Source organism: Dunckerocampus dactyliophorus, chromosome 16 (genome assembly GCF_027744805.1).
Source record: "Dunckerocampus dactyliophorus isolate RoL2022-P2 chromosome 16, RoL_Ddac_1.1, whole genome shotgun sequence".
Lineage (NCBI taxonomy): Eukaryota > Metazoa > Chordata > Actinopteri > Syngnathiformes > Syngnathidae > Dunckerocampus > Dunckerocampus dactyliophorus.
The window spans coordinates 7,072,165-7,094,460 of NC_072834.1; the positions used below are offsets into that span (position 1 = coordinate 7,072,165).

Below are 22,296 nucleotides of genomic sequence, written 5' to 3' on the forward strand. Positions count from 1 at the left end.
CTTTTGTGTCCACCACCATCACACGCGTTAATTCGCACAGGAAGCGCCCTGAATGCCTTCTGTTTTGCTTCCAGCACACACCAGCTGCAAAGCAAGAAGCTAGGCTATAGTTAAGGGCCCAAATGACTCCACATGACTAAACATTTATTAACTGAATTATGTATTGATATCTAAAATTCAGGTGGTGTCCAAACATCCCGATTGTTTTCACTGAAATGAATGTTTTATGTGCCACTGTTTTTCATGAATTTAACATTTTACAGTTATCTTTTTACATGTTTTTTATGATGTGGCGGTGATTGAACACTAGGGGTGTCACAAGATCTCGAAAGACTAAAACGTGACGATATTCCTCATTTAGAGAAGAGCTGTCTCATGGGAACAGGCCAGCCAGAAGCCAATCAGACTGTGAGCTATGGCATCGCTGTTGTGAATGGCAATCCATAATAATAATACGGAAGTGGCAGGATTGGAACTTCACATTAAGTTCTTTACACACAGTATTAACCTTGCAATCCTACATGTACTCTGTGTTCCCAGCTACACTACGTCCCAACATGTGGCTGCTGGTTTTTTTTTTCCCCATCAGAGGTTAACAGCTGTACAAATGTCTAAGCAGAAGCTGCAGTAATTCCACATTTGATGAAAGTCACATAAGATTTGTCAGATGAAAACACGGTCGCTGCATATGACTTCTATCACAACATGTGATAGTCCAACGTAGACGCAACTAATTCACTATTTCCTTGAATGGCACTCTAAGCATCATGGGAACTGTAGTTCTTTCAGCGCTAAACATAAAGCAAATCTACTGCAATCTATTTTACATGCATCTTGACATACCCACACACCAACACACATGATTAGCAGTAACAGCTACAACTGCCGTCAGTATTTACACTTATATAATTTTTAGTTTTTGTTTCAAAATGTGGAAAAACGTTCAACAGTTAAAAGCATCATGCATAGGTCATGCATGCAAAGTTATGACAAATTTCAAAACATACCTGCATTGTTTTGTGACTAAATGAAAAAGTCTGTTTGTGCAGTCCTATATTTTGCCATTGTAGTTTTCTTGTCTCGTCAGCTGAGTGTATCGTGATGCCCCTGAACACTGCAAAAAATAAGCAAGTTTTGAGTGCACTTCAATTTTAAATTGTTACCTCCTTGGCAGGCTTTCAGTCAGCAGGTTAGGAGATTGTGTCATATGCACGTGTATCCAGACCCTCACTAGTATTAAGTTCTTTCCCTGGCTCATGCACACTGTACATCGTATCTGTCCTCCGATAATAGACTGACTTAAAGGCATTGCAGTGTAAAAAGTGTACAAATGCAGTACTACTAAAGGTAGTGAGAAACTATTGTACCCCTCAGGGTGCAATTGTTTGCTTTTTTCTATGTGTATAACCCTTCCATCCATCTAGGGTCATGGGTGAGCTGAAGCCAATCCCAGCTGATTTCAGGCAAAAGGTGGGTTACAACCTGGAGTAGTCACCAGTCAATCAGAGGGCGCATATAGGTGTAGGTGCAAATACATGACTTTATTTTCTCCATTGGCATCAATGGAACTGTCCACCCATCCAGAATCGTAATGGTATCACTCATCTGTTCATAATCCACAATGACCCAGGAAGTATACGAGACACTATCATTTTGTTCCTACTTTTATTCACAGTTTGGCCTTGGTGGAGGTCTGCACTGTAAAATTCAAATTCCATTAGGTCATCAGAGCATTACAATAAGTCTAATGGTGGCTAAAGAGTCCGACACAGTACTTTAGAACTTTAAAATGCAATTGCACTAATCTCTCCATGTGAAACTTGCTGCAGTGAAAGGAAACAGCTTCTCAATCCCGCCAACAACTTATACAGGATGGATTGTATTCCAGTGAGCTTTAAGAGCTGAATAAAAGGCGAGGTGTTGTTGTGCCGTTGCTCTTTCTACACAGATTATGGACTGTCATCTGACTAATGAGTGGTCTTGTGTGAAGAGAGCAAAGAAGGCTACTCACACAAGGGTGTTTGTTTGCAGTGTGCCACTGGCACTTTGTCTCCACTCAGTGTGTTTTCCCATGGGAATGCTGGCCTGACCTTGGAGAGGGTGTGGGGGGGAACCTGGGCAGATGTTCAGGTTCATATGCCAGCATGAGCTCACCCCACAGGGGACCCACAAAGGCCTGCTGAGTTGTGTGCAGTGTTCTCAAGTCACAGCAGGAGCATCAACTGCTCTCAACTGCAAAGGACCTGTCTCTAAATAGTAAAAATAAAAAGCTCGACGATATAGGTTGTGGTTGATTTGCATTCATTTGAGTTCTTCTGTTGTCACAAAGAAAGAAGGGCTTCTATTTTACAACCAAACTCAGGTCATCGTGAAGATAAAGGGGGCTGTTACTTCGAGGGACATCACAGACTCCATTGATTTGCAGCCAAAACCATATAAAAATACTACAAACATGTTGAGTAAACAGGGGAAACTTGAATATTTCCTTCGGGTCTGTTGGGTATAAAACACGATCTGATGTCAGCGTCAGCCCGTTTGCGCATTGCCGTATCGTGACATGCAAACGTGTGTCACAAAGACGATGCAACAGATTATACAAAACGGTGGAACTTATGTTTCAGCTGCTGTGATGTCCGTAGCATTTTGCTGCATCGAAAACATGTGCTTTGACGAAACGTAACCAGCATTGTCCGCACACAATGTAACTAAAATTGAGTTGCAGAAAACTGTGTGCAAATGGGCTGACTTCTAACAATGTGTTGTGGTCACTTTACTTTGAAAAACAGTGTTGAGTGTAGCATGGAATTTAACATGGGGTGCATCCACTAGCTCTGTGCAGTAACTTACGTGCAAGATACAAGTACGTCGCCATTTTGGAGCATGTTTGTGGCAATTTAAGACAAGTTTAAAGTATTCATAGTGATATAGATGATATAGCAATACATGTTAACGTGATACTTAATAATATGCAATTATTAAAATGGTAATTGGCAATTAATATGCAAATTGGTTAGAAAATAGTGGTTAGCATGTTGGCCACACAGTCAGGAGATTGGGAAGATCTGGGTTCGAATCTCCGTTGGGCATCTCCGTGGGGCGTTTGCCTGTTCTCCGTGCGTGGGTTTTTTCCGGGTACTCCGGTTTCCTCCCACATTCCAAAAACATGCATGTTAGGTTAATTGGTGACTCTAAATTGTCCATAGGTATGAATGTGATGTCCAGGATGTACCCCGCCTCTCGCCCGAAGTCAGCTGGGATAGACTTCAGCATACACGCGACCCTAGTGAGGATAAGTGGCATAGAAAATGGATGGATAGGTTAGAAAATATCTTTCAGTTTTGCTTGCTATGTCACGCTTTTGGTACCCCAGTCATGAGACTGACCCATAGATGTTTTTTGGTGGAATCATGTGATTTTTCTGCCTGAATACCCATTCAAGTTACCATGGTTAATGGTTACTTGGCCAACACGGGTTAAAAAGCATGTCTCTGTTTGGTTTACACGGCTTGCATAACAAAAAAAAATGCTTTATTTGCTTGTATGTGACCTGCAAAGCCCATCTAAGTCATGTGTTATCACATTCCTGCATGTGCTCGGTTCTCCAAGACGCCACATGAAGGATATTCTGCGCTGAGACATACGTCTTAACATTCTTGCATTTAATCATCAACCTCTGGAAATGCTGTTTGTTGTCCGAGCACAACGCAGGCTGACTCCCACAATACGGGACACATCTGAGTCCAAGTAAACTACCGGTTGGCTCACATTCTAACTACACTGGTGGCGTCATCACAGCCATGTGAGAGTAGCCTGAAAATTTGAATTCCTGCACAGTGATTTTCTGCCTCCGGGGCTGGTTCTAGATGTTCCTGTCGAGACAACACATACTTGTCAACACAGAAAACAAAGCCATATCACATTAGTGATGCCACAGTTAGATATCTGAATGGAATGTAGTGAATTCACAATTTATACAGTTTCCAATACACCACGTCTGCCCTATGGCACCAAAATATGCTTCACCCTGCAAGCATTAAATATTAACTGAGCCAACATTTCAAATAATTGGGTAAACATGCAAAACAATAGGTGTTATATTTTACCCGCACATAATGGAACCTCGGTTTTCGTACGCTCCGTGTTTTATAAGATTCAGTTTTTCAGGAAGTTACAAATACGTCTCGGTTTTCGCACTCTGTCATACGCTGTCTCTTTTATGGTTACCTGTGAAATTTAGAATTGAGTGCAAAATTCTCCTTCTTACATATAAAGCACTACACAGTTAGGAACCACCATATCGTAAAAGATCTTTGAGTAGAACCCAGTAGAACACTGCGGTCCAAGAATTTACACTTACTAGTAGAATGGCAGGTAGAACCTTTAGTTATCAGGCTCCTCTGTTATGGAACCATATCCCTGACGCAATCCGGGGGTGCATACACCCTCTCTTTATTTAAAAGTAAACTCAAAACTCATTTTTCTAAAGCATATAGTTAGAGCTGACCCCTTTCTTCTGATAAGTTGATCCTCTCTGTTTTTTGTACAGTTTTCTCACTTGATCTACCAACTGTCCCTCTCCTCCGTCTGTCTATCTTAACCCAAGCGGTCCAGACAGACGGCCACCCCATAGAGACTGTGTTCTGTTCAAGGTTTCTTCCCCAGAGGGAGTTTTTCTTTGGGTTTGTAGCCAAATGCTTGCTCATGTGGGGTTTCAGTTGGTGGTCATAGACCTACTTCATGTTTAAACTGCCTTGAGATAATGATTGCTGTGATTTGGTGCTATATGAATAAAATGGAATCCAATGTAATTGATTGTATGGCCAAATAGTGCGCTTAACAAACTAGTCAAGTGCCCAAACAAAGCATCCACGCGCTGGTGACTCAGTCTCCGTGAAGAATGAATAGTGTTTTTTTTAGAGTTGGGACAGTATAAATAGATTCCGTTGAAGAAATGCTTTAATCATCTTTGTGTGTGTGTGTGGTTAAGTTGTTCGCACACAGGATGATGAACAACTCATCATCCTGCACCGTGTGATGATGAGGCTTTCAAGCGCACTGCGTAATCTGAGTGTTAGAGGTCTCTGTGCTTTTTTTTATTTATTTTTTTTTTTAGGACGATTGCAAAAAAAATTGCAAGTGCCAAAACTTTGATAAAGAAGGTGAGAAACACCACTGAGTTCAAGAAAGAAATGTTCACAATGTATGAAGGCAGCATCGGTTCCAAGAGGATTATAATGTAAGTTCCTTAGTTCACACTTGTTGCAGGGGGAATGGTCTAACAGAGACACATAACAGATAGTGATCTGGGCCAGTGTGTGTAATGATGATTGTAGCTGCTGCTGAAGTTCACAGTAAAGTTGAAGTGATCAAGCATACAGCTCTATTTGTTAGTAACGGACTAGAAGGAAACATGGTCCACGCGGCTCTTCCGTCCCCTCCCCTCCACTCATCTTTGTGCTTGTTGTGTCTCCAAGGTGTTAAATGTCCATATATATATGTAATTGATATGTATTTTGCTTTGTTTTCTACTGTATAATTATTCTCTATAAAATGTATTTTTCATTAATATTTTTGGGTGTCTGGAGAGGATTCATTGAATTGACATGATTTCTTCTTCGTTTTTTTATGCTTCGGTTTTTGGATCAGAATACTGGAATGATGAAAACTGAGGCGCAGCGTCACAGAAAAGTGTAAAATAAGTATAATTGGCACCCTTTAAGTAGATGAAACCTCAGTAAACGGATATTTCTTGTGTTAAGTCCTTTTAGCAATGAGAGAAAGGGCGCCCAGCAGGACTATTTTAGGGTTTGCTGTGTCACTAGCACACGTAGCCATCAGACAGCATCTGCTCCCCCAACACAAATGAATGGATTGCCGATCTTGGCATTAAGGTGCAGCAGTGTGGAGCCTTGCTGGGAGCTGCTGGGGAAAAAAAGGCCCACTGTGGGTCCCAGATGGCGTACGGTCTAGGTCGGAGGAGGGAGACAGGAGACGGCCACGCCTCCTTCCTCCACCCCCATCAACCTAAAGAGGAATCCCCAGTTGTGAGGGTTCTGGGTGGGAGTTTTGCCCAAATACAGCTGGGTTACAGCATCAAGCCTTGAACATTTGCTCTTAATGGAAAGCGATTACACCCTTTGAACTCATCTTAGGTCTTTCCAAGGCAATAATATGCGATCCCTTGCACCTCTCAACGGCTGATGCCTGCGGATTGCTGATTGTCACGTGTGGTCTTCTCACTTCTGCTTTCTAGCGTTGACTATGTCTGCTATGCAAAGACTTTACACCGGCTGCGCTCCAGCTTTTCCATTGAGAACTGCATTGTGTCATTATTAGTTTTTAGTGCGAACATTTCAGCATGTTCACTTTCACTTGACATTGTGCCTTTTCAATCAATTTTTCCCATTTTTGCTGATATTTTTTTTGCAGTACAATAAAAAAATGAGCCGGACACCCCTTACAGTCACTCGATACTTCATTAGCTTCTCATGCACAGTGTAATGACATTCAATGACATTAACTCTATCCAAAATCTGCCTTTACAAATTTCAGTTATGACGATGAGAAGTGTATTAATTGAACAATATGTTTATTCGGGATTTCATAAAAATGGGAAATTTAACAAGTAAGTAAGTTCAACTACTGTATTATTATTCTTAAGGGATTGAAGAATATGTTCTGAGCTTTTGTTTCCATGCCCGTGTGGTACTGACAAGAATAATGCTGCCTGTGTCACGGGTGCCCAAGGTCGTAGTACAGAATCCCAGAATGCAGAGCCGAGTCACTCCGTGAAACAAAAGTTTATGAACAAAAAGGTATCCACAAGTGGAAAAATACAAAACACAAAAATGGAATGTTCAGCCAAAAACAACCGGGCCGAGCCACGGGGAAAAATGCTAACTAACGAAAAACGCTACTGAAAAAACTGAGCAGGAAAAATGTATTAATGGTTCACTGCTGAAAAGCAAGCAGGCACGGCTTAGAGCAAAAATACAATAATTACGCCGCTGCTGGAGAAGCCAAGCAGGGAGCAATGGACTCACAAAAAGTGACAATAGCGGACCAGAATGCACAGAACGAGAGGTGACACGAGGCAGGGGGAAGCAGGAGTCAGGCGAGGAGCAGGGAACAATCTGGCAAAGGTTTCGCTAAAGTTCGCTAAAGTAGTCCAGACACTAATTGGATGCAGGTGTGAACAGGTAACCCCTCCCAGGCCCGTCTGCAGTGTGCTGCAACAGAATGCAGACAGGCGGCAGCAGAGCAGCATCGCAGATCATGACAGCCGAGAGCATTAGAGGATGGATTTTTGCAAGCAATAAGCAGTTCTTATCCTCATCCCTAATATGAATGATAGTTCCAGTAGTACGTATGTAGCACTGCACTGTCATACTAAGAAGTTTATGATTTTTTTTGGTTACCTTATTTAGATACACAAGAAATATTAGTTCCCAGTGCACTTCTACATGCAACCAGAGACGCTCGATATTCACATTCTTACCGATATCCGATATACCGATATTGTCCAGTGCATAATTACTGGTGCCAATAAAGACAGCAGCTCTTTCCACACACTAATATGAGGTCACGTCTTGTATAATTAATGAACACGTTATGCTTTGTCTTACTGTGATCTCACGTGATGCATTACACAGATAAACACTGTTAAAATAAGACCAATACTGCAGTATGCAATGTAAGCTATCGAAAAAGTGCCATATTTGTTTTACACATTTTGACTCAACAAAAGTCATGAAAGAAATCATGACCAATAGTCAACTAAAATAACATGTTCTCCTACTATCAATAAGTAAGACAGGTTCGTCTTAATAAATGCACAAATAAGAGTCCTTTTAAACAATGCTGGTGCCGATACAATTTGGAAAGCTGCACATTTCTGTGTGGCACAAATATCTGGCCTATTACAGTCGGTGGAAGTATAAACTGGGCTAATTCAGCACTTCACGCAGCATGAACAAAACATATTAGATTAGAAGTAATAAAGGAAGACGCCTTACTCCCCCCCTCGCATAGCCAGCGCTTTCGTTGCAAATTGCATATTTACAATCGAAAAGCCGAACTTGGAAATAATTCCAGGCCGCAGACATACTGAGCTAGCAAGCTTGTTGCTGTGCGGAGCACAACGTAATTGCTGTCATATCACTATCACAATTTTGATCAGTTTATGAAGAGCCTATTTCAGTTTAATGGTTGTTTGCAATTAAGTTGCTCATGCAAATTTCTCTCCCATTTCTTCTTTTTGCATTTTGAAGCCCTGCTTTTCATCTGGAGTGTATCGTTAAACGAATAACTCTCCGACGTTGTACATTTGACATATAGACTTTTTCTTCTTCAATCCTAAAAGCGCCAGCCTATTTTTAGACCTATTCCATCAGGGCCAATTGTTTAAAAAAGTCACGGTCGCTACAAGTAACCGCATGCATTCGGGGATGGAGGTGCATTGATGTTGACTTTTACCGCATGTTTATCTGCGTCTGTGCAGCTCCTCACGCACGCCTCTAATTAACGTGTCAGCCAGAGATAGGGTGGGTGATGGGATCAGCTACGCACACACTCACACGCTCATGTACACGATCAATAGGTATCCAAAGGTAGGCCCCACATACGTCACCCTGCCGTGTCCCCTTGTGTCCTCTATGGCTCAGAAAGATAATGTTTGTGTTTATTAGTGGAAGCGAAAGAGAAAGAAAGATGCAGAGATGCAAATATCTTTCAGGGAGTGATTTAACAGCGCTGAGGAATAAAGTAACACATCCCGTACTCACGATACGTTTACACACATTTTAAGATGCACACCTGTAGATTGTTAGGACACTATGGTGGACACATGTAATATTTGTACAGTATAAAGATTAGGGCTCGGCACTATTGAATATTTTTGTAATTGATTATTCTACTGAAAATGGAAAAAAATGATTTTTTCTTGGTTAAAGAGAAATTATAAATAAAATTATAAATAAAACATTTCACTAGATAATGAGCGACCAATTGGTTTCATTTTTGATGTAATGAACCATTTTATTTCTTTAAAAAAATTATTTTCTTGGGTCTGATGGATTACCCTGATGGTGCTTTTGTAGATAAATTTATCCATGCCAGACTGTAACTTTTTACTGGAAAAGGAGAGAAATAATAATGACTTTACTAAGACATTCCTAAGACTACATTACATATTACATTATGTTGATGGCTGTGTATTTATAAATCCTAAACTTAGACAGGCTGACTAGAAAGAAAACAAATGATCTTTATGAGATATAGATATTTTTTTGCAGTGTCAAATGAAGACACCTTCTGTCGTGGACCACATTGCTCTCAAGTAAGTGAGTGAGACACGCACTTCCTGTCTAGTACACGGTACTGTCTGCTAGAAATAAGCAGCTACTGATTAGCTACTGATTAGTGAGCTTTATTTTCCATTAACTCACGGCACTGTGTTTTTGCAGATGAAATAAACCCTGAATGAAGTCACGTCACCATCGTAATAAACTGCCACACATTCGACAGTAGTCATGATTAAGAGAAAGCTAACCCTCCACATGGCCGGCGTGATTTTAGTAAGGTACATTAACCTTAACCTCACTGATTTGCGCTACGTTAATTTGACTTTGTCACGGATCTTCCGCTCCATTCGGGAGGAGATGATGCAAGACATAAGATGTGCTGTTGTGGTATGTACCGGTAAGTGCCGCGTTACAACGGATACACGCCACGGTCTTCAACTTGCTGTTTAGCCACATTTTCTGTCTGTTTTTTTACATTTTGTTTTCCTTCTCTTTTGTTGCCTTTCTCTCGCCTCTGCAATATCAAACATTTGCTTCCTTCTTCGTCCGTGCGTGGGTGACATAATCTCGTTGGTGGCGTTATTATTAATTATTTGTTGTAATCGAGGTACTCGAATTCCATCCATCCATCCATCTTCTATGCCGCTTATCCTCATTAGGGTCGCGGGAGCATGCTGGAGCCTATCCCAGCTGACTTCGAGCGAGAAGCAGTGTACACCCTGGACTGGTCACCAGCCAATCGCAGGGCACATATAGACAAACAACCATTCACGTTCACATTCATACCTATGGACAATTTAGAGTCGCCAATTAACCTAACATGCATGTTTTTGGAACGTGGGAGGAAACCGGAGTACCCGGAGAAAACCCACACACGCACGGGAGAACATGCAAACTCCACACAGAGATGCCCAACAGAGATTTGAGATTTTTCCTCATAATCCTGTAAAATTATTACTTTTTAGATGACAACTTTTTTTTCTTAATGTTTTGACAGTCCTTGTGAAATTATTGCTGATTTTTACATTTTGCTGCATTTGTTTTTTGTTGTTGTTTTCTTTTTTTGAATGTCCCGCAGGCCAATGAGAAACAGCCGCGGGCTGCAAATGCCCCCAGGGCCGCACTTTGGACACCCCTGCTTTAAGCCATTAATGCCACGTCCATCTGGGTCAATAAAGGGAATGCTGATACGGTACCATTCTGTGGCAAAAGACGAGTGTAATATTAGACTGGTGCTCAAGCCTCTCTCATTGAAGAGGAATGTATTGATCTGTCTATCTCGTCTATGGCCTTTGACGACCACAGAGGCAATGTCTGGATCTATTTGGATGTCACCTGTATGTTCACGTTCCACATGAACAAAAGTATTGTATTGAAACTGTGTCATTCAGCTCAGGAAATGTGTCAATATTCTCAAGTAGCTCCAAAAACCAAATCATCTCCCGTTTGAGCTCCCACACACGTTGACATACTTTCCCCTAACTTCACCAGCGGACATTAGAATGGTAAAGTAAGTCCGTGTGATCCGCGTCAGTTTCTTCAAGAAAATGAATAAACCGACGATGGTGAAGTCCCCTCGCTCGAATAAAGTTAACGAGTTTCACAACAGGCTTCATTACGTGGTCAAGCTGCAACACGGATTTACACAGCGCTTCCTGGTGAATTATGCAGTGTTTAAAAATGACCTCCTGCTCAGGGTTGTCCTCTTTCACCCTGTCCTGAATTCTCTTGAGCATCCCGACGTTTTTTCCTGTCAGATTTGCAGATCCATCTGTGGTAACGTTGGCAAGCGAGTAGAAGAAGAGCGGTAAATGGAAATGGCGCTCTCAAGTCACTGCGGCTACGGCGCCACCTGGTGTTGAAATGCCGTCGTTACAAGTCAAAATGAAATGAATGCAATCATTCACATCAAACCTTCGGCGATCTTCGGCGGGCCGGATTAAAAAGAACAACGGGCTGTAGTTTGCCCGTCTCTGGTCAAGTGGTTAGCATGTTGGCCACACAGTCACAGTCTGGAGATCGGGAAGATGTGGGTTCGATTCTTTGGGCATTTCTGTGTGGAGTTTTCTCCGGGTACTCCGGTTTCCTCCCACATTCCAAAAACATACATGTTGGGTTAATTGATGAATACATGCACAGTCATGTGATGTTTTTTTTTTTTATAACAATTTGTTTTCAAATAAGCCAAATTTGAGAATATTGTTAAAAATAAGCATATGTTACAAATAGTGGTTTAAAAGAAGAGATTGTTCCAAAAAATGTTACATTTTTCACTATTACGAATTAAACTGCATAAAAGCATTTTTGTTTGGCATAAATTAAATAACTTGTCTCAGAGAAGCGAGACATTTGGCGTCACTGTGTGGTCATGATAGGCTATACATTCGATTAGTAGCTAAACTTTGCCAAATTGCTATTATTAGCTGACAACAAATATAACTAATACAACACACGTGCGTGTGTTACGTCTTATGTACTCAAAGCAGGAAGAAGGAATTAGTATGTTGGAATGTTGGCGCCCTCTAGGCTTCTGGAGAAATCCACTGCATACAGTCCCTCCCAATGGTGATCAATGAAGCAGACATCAAACAACTGTCGTGCAGCTGAGAAATTCAGCCTTCTTTGTAGAAATCTACCAGTTGTATTTCAAAAGAGGGGCCATCTTATCTTCCGGTTGAACAGACAAAAAAAATGTCACACATTCCAAAAAGCCACCAGTGTTGAAGCCACCTGTATAAGTTTCCCATTTTCACTTTTTAAATGTGCCCTGACCGGCTACCCCATTGGATGTTTTGTTCTTCTTTGCAGATCTGTCCAAGAATCGTCTTTCGGAAGTCCCTCCAGAAGTGTGTCTCTTTGCCCCGCTCGAATCCCTCAATCTCTATCACAATTGTATCAAATGCATCCCGGAAGCTGTCATCAACCTGCAGATGCTGACTTACCTTGACATCAGGTGCTCACGCCACACTTGTACACCTTGGACAAAACAATTACGATCTTGTTTATAAACATGGTCTGCTTTATACCGAAAGTGGGCGAAGTGGAGTATATACACTAAGTATGGTGTTTCTCTTCAGCCGGAATCTCATTTCCATTTTGCCCAAGCACCTGTTCAACCTCCCCCTCAAAGTTCTACTGGTGAGCAACAATAAGCTCGTGTCCATCCCGGAAGAGATCGGCAAAGCCAAAGAACTGATGGAACTAGTAAGCAAGATTTTTTTTTGTCTCTCTGCTTCATAAGCGAATACTGTGTTTGTTTGCGTTAACGTTTCACTCTGTCTCCCCCTGCAGGATGTGAGCTGCAATGAGATCCAGGTGCTGCCTGCTCAGGTGGGGCGTCTCCAAGCCTTACGAGAACTGAACATTAGGAAAAATTGCCTGCAGATGCTACCTGAAGGTCAGTGCATCGCTCCTGACTGTGTGTTAATGCTCACTGTTGTTGCTTTGATGCACTTTAACACATTCTACAGTGAGTGTCAGTTCTTTTTTTTTTGCAAACTTTGTTGACTTGTCAGCCTTCCAAAACGCATTACGAGTTGAAAACCTGATTTACAGTGGGAGGTATGGCTGTCGGCGTACCTAAATAAATGCCCAGTGAAACAAACAAAACAAAAGGACCTTTCCTTTGTGCTTACAGAGCTGGCTGACCTGCCTCTCATTCGACTTGACTTCTCCTGCAATAAGATCACAGAGATTCCAGCAGCCTACAGGAAACTCAGGCAACTGCAGCACATCATTCTAGACAACAATCCTATGCAGTCTCCTCCAGCACAGGTAAGTCCGCATTGGTCCAAGCGACCGTACACCAATCTAGTATCACATCTCCTTCTAGTGGACGGATGACTGCATATCTTGTTCCAGATTTGTCTCAAGGGAAAAGTACACATTTTTAAGTACCTGAACATCCAAGCGTGCAGGTTGGATAAGAAGCCAGACACCCTGGACCTCCCCTCACTTGGCAAACGTTGCCTTCCACAGCCACTCACAGACAGGTACTGCAACAGAATTCTAAAAAAAAAAAAAAAGCAGTACTGCAAATTCATGACATAGAATATCTCCACCCACTCCATCAAATGAGTCATTTTTCTCCTGTATGTCTTCAGCATGGAAGACTTTTATCCAAGTAAAAACCATGGGCCCGACTCTGGAATTGGGAGTGACAATGGTGACAAGAGGCTGTCTACAACAGAGGTCAGAGGTCAAGTAAATACATACTTAGAATCTCGTAGTGGATCATTCGTTTTACATTCTATGGAGTCATACCAGAGTGTGTGATTCCAATACATTTCAAGTATAAGTAAGTAGAATTCAGTTAAAAATACAGTATACACCCGAGACAATTCATTAGGTACTCTGTCAAACTCCACAACAAGAGCTGTATCATAAATTCTGATTTTACTATAAGCTAATATTGACAGACACTGTCAAATACTGTAGGTATGTACAGTATATGTTTATTGTCAGGTGTTTATAACACAGAGGATTCTATTTTCAACTGAATAAAAACACGTCTCAGTTTTCACACACTTCCTTGGTTATCGTAAGGCCAAGCAGTACGCCTATCACCTACCTGCTGTAACAAGTAAATTTCCCCGCTGTGGGATAAATAAAGTACATACAATACAATATCAAACTCGTCAAGTGCCCGAACAAAGCATGCGTGCTTTGGCGACGCAGTCTCTGTGAAGAATGGATAGTGGTTCTTTGAGAGTTGGGACACTATAGACAGATTCTGGCCAGGAAATCCTTTATCATTCTATAGCATGTCATTCAGTTAGTAAGATATAAGCAACAGTGTAATGTTGTCCAGTTTTAGTGTGTACAACACGCTAAAATTGGACAAAATTACACTTTCTCTCAAAAATGCAGTGCATAGCTTTTGCTCAATTTTTGAGAGAAAGTGTAATTTTGTCCAGGTTTAGTGTGTAGTGCATAGATTTTGCTCAATTTGTGAAAAAAATGTCTTAAAATGTTTCGTCATGAATTTATGTATCATCAAACAGATGTGATATCTTATTCCTGTATTGCCTTATCATGGGTTCAGTTTTATATTAATTAACCATACCGGCACATTTAATGGCACATTCTGCTCTTCCATTCATCAGCCATCCACTTTATTTACTGTGAGGTTCAATAAAAGAACCAGCAAAGGCCTTCCATGTCATTTTTGTAGTAACAACTTAGATTCTCGATATGAATTACAAAAAAATTTCTCAGTTCTTCTGTCATGTCTGGCCTCATACTGTATACTGTATACATCAGTGGAGTGTTTTGACACAAACACATGCAATTCTTTGGCCTGCCACAGTTACAGGATGATCACAGGAAAGCTTTGCATCGGAACCTCGATTTTCGTACGTCCCGGTTTTTGTATGATTCAGTTTTCAACGACTATTACCAAAAATATGTCTCGGTTATTGTAAAAAAAACATTTCCAAGCAAAGCATCCACACGTTGGTGACTCAGTCTCTGTGAAGAATGGATAGTGGTTCTTTTAGAGTTGGAACACTAGAGACGACTTCCAGCGCACAGAATGATAAACAACAAGTGCGAGTGCCAGTACGTTGATAAAGAAGGTGAGAAACACTATTGAATTCAAGAAAGAACTAGAAAAGGAGCCAGGTAGTGTTTGTTACAATAGGATCGTAATGTAAAGGTTCCTTACTTAACACAGGTTGCTGTGGGAACGGTTTAAGGGGAACACATAACAGTGTGTAACAGGAAAACAATAATAAACATGCTAGTTGACAGTTAAAATATTATCTTTGTAAAGGAGTTTTTGATACAGCTGTTGTGTTGAATTCCATTAGATCGTACCAAAGGTTGTGTCCAGTGAATGTATACATTCCATCAACGTATACACAAATTAGTCCCAACATTTTAAGTCAGTCAGTATTTGTACCGTACTCACATGGCATGTCGGCTCACAGACCATCTCTCCCCCTGTAGCCTTCAGACGACGACACCGTCAGCCTCCATTCTCAGGTGTCTGAGACAGCTCGTGCCGACGCCCTTTCACTCCTTTCCAAAATGGACTCTTGCAAAGGTTACCAACAATAAGTATCCGATTACCCCCCCCTTGAATGCAATAACCGAGACAAGGGGATTATTGAATGAAGTGCCTAAAAAAAATACATGTGATCGTTAATGTGATCATCGCGGATGCTTCCTCCCTCTATCAGATCAGGATCTGTATGACTTTATAGAACCCAACCCGGATGAGGATCCTGCTCTGTCAGAGTGTGATGGACAGCAGAGCTGCCATGTGTCGTGTATTAAGGTAAGAACCTGCACAAAATATCCCATAATATTCTTCTACAGTACACTGGTTCTGTTGTTACGGTAGTTGTTTCCATTGTGTGTTTCAGGAACTGGAAAAAGTTCTTAACTTATCTCACCAAAGCAAAGACAAAGAGAGCTGGAAAGAGGAGTCAGGGTAAGAAATGTGTAAACTGTTACGGAATTTAAACCCCGGCTAGTGTATTGTCACCTGGGATGTTTATTTACCTGAACTGCAAGAGGACTCGGCATTAATTGGAAGCAGGCGATAACTGGAGACGGGCTGTTATTTCCAAAATTTGCGATATGACACGTTCTCCGAAACCCACTGATGAAAAACCTGCAAAGGGAGTCAAAGTTTAAAGTTGAGGTGCACTCCAAACTTAAAGCTTATTTTTTTTTGCAGTGTTCCATCACTTCCACGTCATAAAAAACATATAAACGGGTAACTGTACAATGTTGAGTTTATCAAAAATAGTGGCAAAAAAAAATTTGCACTCACTGAAATCCCATAATTTCTGGACTATGGAGAATATACAGTATACCCCCCACTCACAAAATTTAAAGAGAAAAAAGGTTTGTACATCCTGTATATAGGCCGCACAGGTCTATAAGGTGTCCACGTCGTAACATGGGATATTTGGTACACAGAAAGATGTTACACAGAAAGATTTTTTTTTTTTTATCAATGGTAACCAACATTTTAAAGCACACGCAGTGGTAGCTAACGCCGCCGGGTGCTGACTACTCACAATACTTCAAATGCAGCTACTGCCATCTGGTGGAGTTAACAAAAAAATCACCATCAGGTTGCATAAAGCCACTGCAGTTAATGCCATTTTGACCTTCAAGCTTTTGTCGACCAAGCACCTATCGATATAGGAGCTTATTGAAGAGAGGCGTTAATGTGAGCACTTGCAGTTTACACATCGCGGGCACTTCATTAAGTACACCTCCTATGCAAAAGTGCAGTCTTTTGTCAAGTTTTGATTGACACTATGTGATTAAATGGCGGTTATTGTGATGGTACCTGATGTAGAACTGCACTGTATTATACTTTAATGTGTTTCTAGTATTTTGCTTCTGATTTAACTTAATAAGGTAATCAAAACTTGAGAAACACTCTATTTGGAAGGTATTTGTACTTAGTAGATTTTGCAGTTTGTGCTGGTGCTCATATTGATGATGGTGTTGAATAAGTGTCATATCAAGTTAAAGTAAGGCCTAAAATGCTGTTTGTCTAAACGTCTTTTTCGGCCGTGTTACAGCTCCGACAAGGAGCAGCTCCTTGAGGAGGAGGATGACGAGCTGAAGGAGGTGCTGGATCTGAGGAAGATCGCCGTTCAGCTTTTGCAGCAGGAGCAGCAGAACAGGTGCAATATGTGGCTCCTGCATGACATATTGTCATGCATACTGTAGCAACGCGACTGATGCACATTTTCCCTCCCTGTCCTCTTTCACCTCAGCTGAGCACTAACAAATCAAATTCTTATCAGTTTTACGTCACTTCACATCCGTTTGCCCTTCATCTTCTCTTTCTGCCCTATCTCTCCCCCTTTCTCCTTTGCTGGCCGTGTGATAAATGGCCTCTAGACGGCGGTCATTAATATGCAGAGCTGAAAGTCTCATTCATCGTCGCAGAGTGACAGGTCGAGCTCACAGGTAGACAAAGAGCCTTTTTTTTTTTTTTACAATTGGAATTAAAAGTTAACAAATGTATTTGCTTCTGAATCTGACATGTACATGCACATACGTGTTTGTTTACTATTGTGCATGATTGAAATGCATAAGCAGTAACAACGTGTTGTTGTTATACATTCATGTAAGTGTACTTGTATTTGGTCGTGTGTGCAGATTCCTAAGTCACTCTGGGAGCTCCGGCAGCAAAGCCAGACCTTCTCCTCAGCCTCGTAGGTGTGTTGCTGTACGACATGTTTATGTTTAAGGCTCAGGGATGACGTATGGTTGTGTTAGGCTACTGAATACATTGTGCTCAGCTAACTGATGACACCCACTGTAGTGTGGCTGTCTTCACTTAGTCGATGTTGAGGTTTTTATTCTAATTCTACCTGCTTGGAGAAACACACATTATAAGCACGATTATTGCACTGGTATGCCTTAGGTTGGCCACAATAGAAGGTGACTCTAAACTATGAAGTGTAATTGTATTAGAGGGGATCCAAAAACTGACCACCATTTGCCTCAAATGGCATATGCGCCGATCCGGGACAAGATCCCGAGACCCATTGTTGTGCCATTCATCCACAACCATTACCTCATGTGCACGGCTACATGAGGGCTCAAGGCTACAAGGCTCTGTGCACAATTCCTGGAAGCTGAAAACATCCCAGTTCTTGCATGGCCAGCATAGACAAACTTTTAGTTGAGTATATTTTGCTCCTAATCGGATCTCTGGCGCAGGCAGGCAGCTTTATTTCAGTTGCTTCGGGATATTAAAGTGCATGTGCAGTTGACTGATGGCACAACCACTTGTCTTCCTACCACAGTGCTTCCTTGGATGAGGGAAGCAGTGGTGCATCAGTGCTCAGTGGACAGGTACAAAATTCTTTCTTTTGCAAGCTACCTACTCGTGCATGTGTCTCCTTCCTCACTTGTCCTCTTTTCTTACATAGCCTTCGTCGTCCTGCTCCTTCGATGGCAGCCTGAAGTCAGATCAGTTAGATTCAGAGTCCAAATGGCCAGAGGTCCCGCCTGTTCTCAATCAAAATGAAGATCGTAAGAGGAACAAATACCTGAGAAAAGATTATCTCAAGGTGCTTCAGGACATTTCTTCTGAATAAAATAGATAGTAAACATGTTGCTGTACTTCGTTTCTCTCTTAGCTCATCAGCAATCTATTTTATGATGAACATCAGTAGGTTTCCATGTGTGTCCTAAAACTTATGCCACACCGTTACATGGGAATTTGTGGAGTTGTTTCAACATAATACCACTGAGGAACAAAGGATGAAAGCATCTCTATAAATATATCCTCTTTCTTATCTTATCTGCTTCTCATCCACAGTACAAGCTACATCTTGTATCTCACCTTTCGGTGAACATTTGATTGTGTTATCCAAGGGGACAACACCAGAAGTTTAACTTGAATATAACTTAGAGTAGTCAGTTTACAGCTTGCAATGATGGTAAATAAATGAATTAATCACAAACGAAAATGGACAGTTTTGCCGGCCTACATACTGTACATTGCCATGTTCATGTGTAGGCGGTTGGAAGTACTACATGCAGAACTGTAAAACAGGCACCCTCACACAATTTTTGTTAATAATTTAGCCTTACAAACTATCTTTTGTGTACCTTACGGTATTTCAGTGTAATGATATGTTTATGCCAGCATAGAGTGTGTCATGGTGCTGACTGACTCAGTAGGGAGACTAGAGCGGTTAGCTCCGCAGACTAATAAACAAGCTCAGTCATGTGAAGACATAAACTTTGGCTCTTTCTTTGTTGTTTCACATTTTTATTGGGTACACGGTGATGCCTAGCTTGTGGAACCTTTGCAACTGGTCCTGATTCCCCTAGGTCTGGTGCCGGTAACACATGTTTGTGTTTGTGCTTTCCTTGTCTTTCACTTCCAAGAGGCGAGAGAGTTCACTCTGTGAACTGGTTTTAGCACAGAGACAAAAATGGTGTGCATTCACAGAGATTGCAGTTTAATACATTGCAAAAGAAATTCTACTCTTTAATGCAGTTAATGCAGACTAGTGTTAGGCAAATACATTTTCAGACGTGCGCTATCTTTTAGCTTGATTCAAATTTTCAGTTCATTTGGAGCTGTTAATACATACAAATATGTATAATTTTTTCCTGTCATTCATCATCCTGTCCAAAAAAATACAGATAAATATAATAAAATACAGCAAAATTGGCATATTTCAGATATAGTTGGAAATGGTGATTAACCATGATTAATTAAGTTGAAAACTAATTAATTTGATTAAAATTGTTCATCATTTGACAGCCATAATTATTATAAACACTTATTATTAGATATTATCATAAGATTAGTGGGTTTTTTGGTCTAAAAACTGCAATAATATCCCATTTGCGTCAATTTGTGGGACAATAAATATTGATTACAATACACCTGCATTGTTTTGTGACTCAGTTAAATAAAAAAGTTTGTTTGGAATCATTATCATGTTGGAAAACTGCCATGTGGCCCACTTTCCCAAGGGAGGGGGAACCTTTTCTTCACAATGTCACAGTACATGTAGAAATTCATGTTTCTCTCGGTGCCGGCAGCACTCATGCAGCCCAGACCACTACACTACCACCACCATGCTTGACTGTTGGCAAAACACATTATCTTGGTACTCACTTGTGTTGCCAGCTATTTAGACAATAATGACTGTGTGTTCATTTTCAGTGGCTAGTAAAGCTATACTGCTATGCAAGCTGTACACTGACTACTCTAAAGTATAGCTAACATTCATTTCTATAGCATTGTCCCTTGAGAAGATATTCTTTAACAAAAATTGTCACTGAAATGTGAGGCGTGCACTTAAATTGTCATCATGATTCAAGTATTATTCACTGCGAAGTTAAGGAAACTGACAAATTAATGTCAACAAAAGTGGAAAAAAGGACGTTATGTCCCACCCACATTAAACAGGGTAAAGGCTAGTATGTTAGATATTCTCATGTCCAACATGTGACTAATGTTTTTCCCTCTGTCTTGACAGTACAAATGCCAGAGTGCTCGGAAAAGCTGCAGCGGGAATGACGACTGTGAGGTGTGTTTGCATGTGTGTGAGGGATATCCTGTGTTCGTCATAAAATTCTACTTTAAGCTTGTCATTCGTTACTCTGAAACTGTAATCAGAGCCTGAATGATGTGTTTACAGGAGAGCTTGCGTAACTCTGATTTTAGCACCACTCTGACTGTGTTTGGACTCAAGCCGAGATCAGGTAACGTGTGCAAACCTGATGTATGAATGTGTGCACGATTACAACAAACATTTACTTCTTTTATGTTGTCATCTGTACAGGAAAGCATGCAAAACACTTTCATTCATCTCTTCCAGTCTACATAAAATGTCAGACTGTTGTTTTTTTAATGAAATACAGCCAAACCTCGGTTTTCAAACCCCTTGGTTTTTGTAGGATTTGGGCTTCAATTTCAATTTTAGCCGAAATTTTGCCTTCGTTCTTGTACACTCTCTTGTATATCATGCAATATTGTGCATTTTATTTGACCTTTGCCACATAGAATCTTGTGATATTAATAAAGATGTAGACCAGGGGTGTCCAAAGTGCAGCCCGGGGGCCATTTACAGCCCACGACTGCTTTTTTTACTGGCCCTCGGCACATTCTAAAAATACGATTAAACAACATTTCAAAAACAACGGCAAAAATGGGGGGAAAAAAGCATTCATTTTACAAGAATAAAGACAAAACATGAAGGGAGTAAAGTCATTATATTAACAGAAAAAAACAGCATAAAGTTAAAATGCTATAGGAAAAAACTTGTAATATAAGGAACAAAACAAACAAGCAATTAAGTTGAAATTTTAGGAAAATGTTATGATAATAAAGTGAAAATATTAAGAGAATAAGTCATATTAGTATGAGAAAAAAACGTGGAATGTAGAATTTTGATATACTTGTAAAAAAAAAAAGTAATGTAAGGAGAGTGCCCAAACAATATTGGTGGCCCAGTCTTGTCGTGTTACTAATACACTGCGTATTGGCTTTGTCAAATAGTGACTTGAATAATAAAATACAAGTATACCCTCCAGGTCAAAACACTGCCAGAAAGTTGAAACTGAAAAAAGTACAACTGAAGCTAAAAACAAGGAAGCTGAAACTGAAAACCTGCGACGCAGTCTGTTTTATATGAATGCAACTTTCTCCACAATGACCGGTGTTTGTTTTTCATTTGTTTTTCATCTCCATACAGACTGACCCTTTGGAGCAGATTACTAACAAAAACCGAGATACCACTGTACTATAACTCATTTGAAAATAACATGTTATTCGGGAATATATTGTTTTCCTCCACATGCATGCGTCATGAAGTCAGGCTAAGGTGGAGTTCTGTGGAAGTGATGAGGTTTCTGAAGAAACACAATAAAGTACAGCACCTCCCAGTTAACCACAGTCGGGTTCTGTATGCTTGATTAACTGTGAAGCAGTGGGCTTCACTTCAGCATGTTCATCACTAGGACTATTTGTTTGAAAGTGTTTGTTTGAGAGAAAAACTCTCTCATAAAGCGGAGTGTTTTTTCTTTTATGTAATGATTGTGATTACTTGGAACTATTAACAACGTCCCTTTATTAATACCCCAGCCTTCACCCGAGGAAGTCATCAAGAGTTCAGCTCAACGGAGCCCAGCTTCACCATGAGAAGAAAAATGGAGCATTTAAGGGAGGAAATTGAGCAGATAGGACTCTTACGACAGGTTGTCTCATAACAATTTTTCATTGCAAAGTGATTATCTGTTTTATTTTTGAAGTTGTGCATTTGGTACCTGGGCCTTCAGTGGGGACTGAACCGGCCAGTATAGTTAAAACAAACAAACAAAATAAAAGATAATACTTTATATTGCCATTTACCTTGACCAGGCTATCCTGCCCCTTAAAAAGGTAGCGATGGTGATAAAGGGTTTAGACCACTCCAAACCTCTACACTACGACATCATATGCAGCTGTTCAGAATCAATATTTATCTAATGACGTGACAAAAACATA

The 22,296-nt window shown here is 40.7% G+C and overlaps 1 protein-coding gene and 1 long non-coding RNA gene across 11 annotated transcripts in view; one reads left to right on the forward strand and one right to left on the reverse strand.

The window, feature by feature from the left end:
- The window catches only part of lrch2 (leucine-rich repeats and calponin homology (CH) domain containing 2), a 31,825-nt gene that overhangs the window by 2,118 nt on the left and 7,411 nt on the right, over positions 1-22,296 (forward strand). For 3 of the 4 annotated variants that reach the window (XM_054754327.1, XM_054754325.1, XM_054754328.1), the window contains exons 2-18: positions 12,111-12,255; positions 12,380-12,506; positions 12,594-12,699; positions 12,940-13,076; positions 13,164-13,294; positions 13,406-13,493; positions 15,252-15,348; positions 15,485-15,582; positions 15,671-15,738; positions 16,850-16,954; positions 17,175-17,243; positions 17,436-17,495; positions 18,089-18,137; positions 18,215-18,355; positions 20,288-20,338; positions 20,450-20,513; positions 21,895-22,007. In XM_054754327.1, coding sequence (XP_054610302.1) covers positions 12,111-12,255; positions 12,380-12,506; positions 12,594-12,699; positions 12,940-13,076; positions 13,164-13,294; positions 13,406-13,493; positions 15,252-15,348; positions 15,485-15,582; positions 15,671-15,738; positions 16,850-16,954; positions 17,175-17,243; positions 17,436-17,495; positions 18,089-18,137; positions 18,215-18,355; positions 20,288-20,338; positions 20,450-20,513; positions 21,895-22,007 — 1,649 coding nt within the window. The remainder of the gene's footprint in view (positions 1-12,110; positions 12,256-12,379; positions 12,507-12,593; positions 12,700-12,939; positions 13,077-13,163; positions 13,295-13,405; positions 13,494-15,251; positions 15,349-15,484; positions 15,583-15,670; positions 15,739-16,849; positions 16,955-17,174; positions 17,244-17,435; positions 17,496-18,088; positions 18,138-18,214; positions 18,356-20,287; positions 20,339-20,449; positions 20,514-21,894; positions 22,008-22,296) is intronic. The other variant, XM_054754326.1, reaches the window with a different exon arrangement.
- LOC129168727 (uncharacterized) overlaps positions 1-22,296 on the reverse strand; it is a 26,035-nt gene continuing 3,739 nt past the window's right edge. For all 7 annotated transcript variants that reach the window (XR_008566329.1, XR_008566326.1, XR_008566325.1 and 4 more), the window contains 6 exons: positions 18,170-18,293; positions 15,810-15,921; positions 15,214-15,339; positions 13,200-13,310; positions 1,008-1,114; positions 1-84 (listed from right to left, as the gene is read on the reverse strand). This is a non-coding gene — a long non-coding RNA (uncharacterized LOC129168727). The remainder of the gene's footprint in view (positions 85-1,007; positions 1,115-13,199; positions 13,311-15,213; positions 15,340-15,809; positions 15,922-18,169; positions 18,294-22,296) is intronic.